The 6,561-nt window shown below is 32.0% G+C and overlaps 1 protein-coding gene across 1 annotated transcript; it reads left to right on the forward strand.

The window, feature by feature from the left end:
* Nucleotides 1–805: 805 nt before the first annotated feature.
* LOC6582632 lies at nucleotides 806–1,630 on the forward strand. Its single transcript, XM_032731594.2, has one exon. The coding sequence runs from the start codon at nucleotides 885–887 to the stop codon at nucleotides 1,446–1,448; it is 564 nt and encodes a 187-aa protein (XP_032587485.2). The 5' UTR covers nucleotides 806–884; the 3' UTR covers nucleotides 1,449–1,630.
* The last annotated feature ends 4,931 nt before the right edge of the window (nucleotides 1,631–6,561 follow it).

A 6,561-nucleotide genomic window follows, 5' to 3' on the forward strand; every position in this document is an offset into this window, starting at 1 on the left:
ATGGACGATGACGAAGAGATTCGCGACGAGCGTTACAGCTATGTCGATACGAAGCCGTCATATAGCAGCACTGTCTTAACCGGCAACTGGTTTCAGACAAGATGCCAGGATATGCGACAGAGCAACACTGCTGTCGTGCCCTGTGTGCTGGAGGAGTGCGTTGAGCAGAAGGGATGTGAAAAGCACTTGACCGCCAGCCAGGAGGCGTACTCATTGGAGGACATTCCCAGACTTGACGTATTGCGCAGCTTTGCAGAGGCGAAAGCAGATGGTTATTCCAATTATATGGGACAGCGCTCGAACTACAAGTTCATGGACTCGGAGAAATTCAATCGCAACTTTACGACCTACAATTACTTGCTGTACGAACTGTGGCCCAGAGAGCTGCGGAAGACCCGTTGTGAGCTGCTGGAGACGATGTCCGAGCAGGAGGCCGCCAAGAAGCTGGCGCAGATGCCACCGCCAGACGCACTCGATGCCTATGGTAATATAGGGTCAACGAAATTCAATCCCCATAGGTTCGATGAACCATTCTGCCCAACGCCCACCACCTACAAGGCTCAGTTCAGGGGACGCTATGGACCGCCAACCGAAAGTGCTAAAAGAAAGGATATGATTGATACACTCGGTTAACTAACTAACTAACACGATTAAATCAAATCATAACAAATTGGGCAATGTATAAACCTTTTGATAGCAATAAACTAAAATGCTTGAATATATCTACAATCAGATAAGGGAATTTTTGATTATGGGTCTATATATCTATGAATTTTACGTTTTCTCCCTAGCGTGTTTTTTCGTTTTATAGCACACAGATCTTATTTAGTTCTTTGTTTCTAGTTTCTAGTTTTTTGTTATTTCTGTTTTTTTGTTTTTCGTTGATGGATAATGTGGTAACACCGCCATATGGTAAAGAGGTGTTGGTTGGCAATTGGGTGGATCGTCGCTATACGTTCGATGAGAAGAGCAATGGCATACTGCCCGGTCTCAGCGCTCTTGAGGGCTGTGAAAAGCATCTGTCGATCAGCCAGGAGTCGTACACGGATGCAGCACAGAGGAACGGGGATAGAATGATCTCCTTCGGAGAGGTGCGAAGGTCACGCATGCGCAACTTCTTCGCGGGCACCACGTCCAATGTCATCTTCATAGACGATCTAACAATGAATGACAATTTCACAACTACAAACACCTTGTTCTACGAGCTGCTTCCCAAGCTCAGCCAGCAGCAGCAGCAGCACGCCAAGAGCAAATCGGAGTCCTCTGGCATACCCGAGCATCAGCATCAGCTAAACATGCTGTTGAGCTATGGCAATCTGACCAAGACCGTAGGTATTACAAAGAATGCTCAAATTGACAGACGCCTCGAGAAAGCGCTGCGTATGCGATCCATATACGACACATCCTATAATCACTACCCAAAGACCAGGACGGATTTCCGTACATAATAGTAAAGAGTAGAACAGACTACATACTGAGGCTGTATCAGAAAGTAAACAAGTTGAAGCTAATAATAAAACGGAGCTGGGAACACAGCAAAATAGGTGTGAGGCTAGGCCAAGCGAGTGCTTATGCTTCGCATCTAGCTCCACAGCTGTCTTGTTGAGTTCAAAGTTCATGTGAAATATAATAAGGCTGTTTTGTTTCTTTTACTGATATGTAGGGTATGTCGGAGCGAATTTATCAGTCAGGGTGTATTGCTTTAAGAACCATGAGTACTTTGAGTATTGATAAATTTAGGAATTTAATCTAGTTAAACATATACTCTGGTACAGTTTGATACGTATTCAATTAGTCTGATAAGCGCACTGTATTAAACGAGTTTTTGCCTATAAGTAGTGTCCATAATTTATATGTTTCTAAATGTCTAAATGTTGTTTCATCATTCAGTATTCATCACTCATTTTTCTTCCATTATTTCCACTTTCGTCTCATCGTAGGCATCCTCTCCACCCACACCTTCACCTTCGCCAATGGTAGAGAACTTACTCTATGTGCTGCACTTCCCACTTCAACTTATCTCTATGCTCTGCTTTACGACCTTTCTTTTTTTTTTTTTTTTTTTTTCACTCTCTATTTCTCATTTCAATTTGATAAACACAGTTTATTTTTTTTTTATATTACAAGATTCAATTTTTATTTCATTTTCCATTCTTTCTTGTATAATAATATAAGTTTTTTGTTTTTTCGTAATTTAAGTAGTTTCTATTTTTTATTTTGGATGCCAGAAATTCATTGAAGTTTCATTTTTTTTTTTTTTTTCATTTTTAATTGTAGTTTTATATATTTTTTTGGTTGCACATGCCGTTGCAATTGTTGCTTAGCTTTTATTTTGAAATTAGTAGGTCGATTAGACGTTTACAATACTTTGCCGTGTTATATAATTCATATATATAAATATTTATATATATATATATATATATATATATTTTGTTTTAATATTAATAATTATTACAAAAAGTAAAATTTGACGACATTAAACTAGACGACGTTTTGCATATGTTTTACTCGCTTAAATATTTTACTTTTGCCATGTCTTCAAGTGTGTGTGTGTGTGTGACTGTGTCTGTCTGGGAGACTGTGTGTGTTGTAGTTATTGTTTAATGTTCTTTTTTGCCTTAAAATCTTATGTTTGGAGTAAGTTTTTGGACAATTATTAACTGTCTTGAAGTTGTTGTTGTTTGCTTGCTTGCTTTGGCTGACGATTACATTATTAAAATTATGCTTAAAATCTAAACCAATGGAAAGAGTTGTGGGCGGGGCTTGTGGGCGTGTCGTGTGTGTACTAAAAAGTGTGTTGGTATTGGTGTAGCTTCAAGTCATTTTATAGGTGGTACAAATTTGCGTATATGTTGGTGTGTGTGTGTGTGTGTTTGGGATTTGTTTCGGGTTGATAAGTAAAAATGTTTATGTTTTTGTTGTATTTAAGAAGTGTGCTGATTATATGCTCATATATATAGCTTTTGTATTTTTTTTTCTTTTTTTTTTTGGTTTTTTATGTTTTTTGTTTTTGCTTACAACAATTAAAATTTTGAATTTTCATTTTGTTTTTACGTTTTTGGTATTTTTCTTTAGTATATTTCCGTTGTATTTTCCATTTTTGAGAATGTTATATATAGTTTTTACTTATTTACTTTCGTTTTGTGTAATGTTTAATTTTTTTTCTTGCTTGTTTTCTAAATGTGAATTTTTCCCCATTTTCGGTTTCAAAATTTTTACTTTTTTAAATATATTTTCGTTTTTTTTTTCGCGCTTACTATAATTTAGTATTAGTTTTAATTTTAATACCTAAAGTATTTTATTTTTAGTATTACTTAAATGTTGCTGAATTTATATTTTGGTTTCCGCTTTAGCTTTTTTATATAATTTTTTTTTCATTCTTTTTTTTTTTTTTTTTTTTTTTTGGTTTTTGGTTTTAAAAAATGATGCTTAAACATTTGGCTTAAATGTAAAATTTTGTTTTATTTGCTCCAAAAATGTAATTTAATGTAAATTGTAGTTGCCGTGAATGCGCAATACATATATATATAAATATATATTTATATATAGATATATATATGTATTTACAATTTTGTAGTTGCCGAGAGGACGTTTCCATTTATGTATTAGCCGTGAGTTTTGTAAGTTTTGGAATAGGCCGAGAAAGGTTTTTATATTTATTCATTTTCATATTCATTTTATTTTTCTTTTACTTACTTTGCCGTCAGGTCAAGCCATCATTTTTTAATTTTTTCTTCCTATTATCATCATAAATTTACCAGTTTTTCGATTGACCAAACTTTTCCTTGACGATCCTCGCATTTATTTAGGATATTCTTTCTTTCTCTCTCGTCTCTTTCATTCAATTTTCTGTTCAAAAGTTTTCTTAAATTATTTTCTAAATGCAAATTGTTTTCATAATTTTTTTTTTTTTTTTTTATGCTTGCCACAAATATTTTATAAAACTTGAGTTTCGAAACTTGCTTTGCCAGTTAGTTTTGAAATGTTCGCTTTGTTTATTTAATTTTTGGTTGTTGTTGTTGCTTGTAGTTGTGGTGGTGATGGTTGTTGTTGTTGTAGTGGTGTGTGTGTGCGAAAAAACAAGAATTAGGTAAAACTTCACATTTAAAATTGAACTGAAATTGGTTTAGATTGAAATTAAATTGAAAACTTAAATTGAAAATATTTGATGAATTTTTGTAGCCAGTTTTATTGCTTTTCATGTGCATTTTTTTATTTTATTTAATTTTTGTTAAGTTTAGTTTGTATTCCAATTGGTTTTTTCTTTTTACCAGTAAAGTGAGATTTTTTATATTGTTTTTCATTTTTTTGTTTGTCTCTTGTAATATAAAAAAAGTTTTGATTTTTTTTTATATTTTTCTTGTTTTTGTTTTTCATTTCTTTTCATATATGTTTAATTCGCTTTGTATGTGAATTAAATTAGAAATTATATAAATTCATATATAAAAAATGTTTAACAATCGTTCTTATTTTTTTTCTTTGTTTTTTTTTTAGCTATTGTTAGTTTCTGTTTCTTTAAAAAATATATGTATATAGTTTACTTTATTTTATTTTATTTTCATATTTGTTGTTTGTTGAGTTGCTATTTAACGCTTTTGATTTGCTTCAACTGATTCAGATTCCATTCGGTTTAATTTTTTATTTATTTATTTTTTTTTTTTTAGAATACATTTGCTGTCAATTGAATTTGAATTTGAATTTGAATTTGTTTGGCTTCTGTCTATTGCTTGGCTATTTGTTTGTATAAAAAAGTTGCTCTCAATAAGAAAAACGTTTTGTTTATTGTACTATGGTTGCTGCTTTGCGGTATATGTTGCACTTGTTGTAGATCTCTCTTGATTACTTTGTTCGGTTTGTTCTCTACATTATGAGTATATAATAAAAACAGAAGATTTGATTGGTTTATTGTTGTTGTGGTTGTTGTTGTTGTCGTTATCAGGCTATGGCTATGACTGCAACAGGTGCAGGGCTTAGCACCTGCACAGCTTGTATCACTATTGCTTTGTATTTGATTAATGGCTTTACACTGCTCAACAAATATATTATTTCTCACTTTCTGATAAAAATAAAAAACGTTGCTTCTTGTTGTGGTTGTAGGAGAGAAAACTTAAATTAGGTTTTGTATGGGGGTTTTTATTTTTGGGGCTTTTTATTTTTTATTTTGGATATGTTGCGATTGTATTCGACTTTTGTTCTCAACTGAAAGAATCGTGTTTAATCGAGTGGGGCGTCTCGTTGCGGGCGCTCCAGTGTTGTTTTTTTTTTTACATTTAGTTTAAAACATAAATTTTAGCTATGTATTTGTATTGTATTTGTATTTGTTTTGTTTTTATTTTTATTTTTTGTTTTGGTATTTCCATTTTGATTTTATACAACGCGCTTGGTTTCTTGGCGGAATGGGAATAATAAATAATTGATTTACTTACTTCGGTACTATTGCAGTTTGTAATTGTTATTATCTTTACATTGAGTGTGAGTGTGTGTGTGAGAGTGAGTGTGAGTGTGTGTATGTATAAGTGATGTTTGTATGTACAGTATAATAATTAATTATATTTGCATAATAATTAGATTGTTCTCTCTTAGCTGAACTCTAAATAAAATTTGTTGCTATTGTGATCCGTCTGTTGGTTCAGCTATTTCTATTTGTTTTTGGTATTATATGGTAGTCCCTGTCAATCGTTTATAATAATTAATTACAAACTCTATTATTCAATTGTGAAACATATATATGTATGTCTGTTCTGTTCTGTAGATCTGTTCATCTTTAAATAAATGCCAACATAACAAATTGTGTTTCGGTTTCTCTCTCTCGTTCTATGGATTTCTTGGCTTCTTGGTTTTTTATTTCTTACTGCAGAACTTAACTGTTTTTTTACTTTTAACTTATTTATGTTTCTTTCCTTTTGTTTTTTTTTAATGCTTTAAGCGATCGCAAGTTTTAAAAATATTTGTTTTGCATATTTCACTTAACACTTAGTCAAATATTTTTAAGGGGTTTTCATTTCATTTTTAAGTAAATGTTACTATTATCATATATATATATTTATATATATATATATATATATATATATTCATTTATTTTTTTGTTTTTTGAGTTTTGCTATTTTTTTGTTGTGGTTGTTGTTGCCTTTCTTTTGTTGCTTTATTTAACTATTGTTAATTGCTAATTATGTTTTTATTTCTATTTCATTTGCTGTTTCGGTTATGGTTTTGGTTTCTGTTTGTGTTTTGTAAAAAATTCTGTAAAATATTTTCGGTACTATTTCTCTTGGTTTTGTGGCTCCGCTTGTGGCTCTTGTTGCAAAAACAACAACAATTCACATCGTATAAGTATAATATCGTATAAGTTAAATAAATCATTTGATTTGCATTTTACTTTAAATTACTTGTTCTATGGGCACATTGTGTGTATTGCAAAAAGTCTCAAAATTAGCTTGGCCTTGACCTCATCCGACAGGGCTTCGGCTGCGTTCCATTTGCTGTCTATCTATAAATGAGTTGGAGTTTTACTTGGCGTTGTCTAGGAACAAGAAATCATTTAGGTTTTAATTCATCTTTGGC

Source organism: Drosophila mojavensis, unplaced genomic scaffold (assembly GCF_018153725.1).
Source record: "Drosophila mojavensis isolate 15081-1352.22 unplaced genomic scaffold, ASM1815372v1 contig_74, whole genome shotgun sequence".
Lineage (NCBI taxonomy): Eukaryota > Metazoa > Arthropoda > Insecta > Diptera > Drosophilidae > Drosophila > Drosophila mojavensis.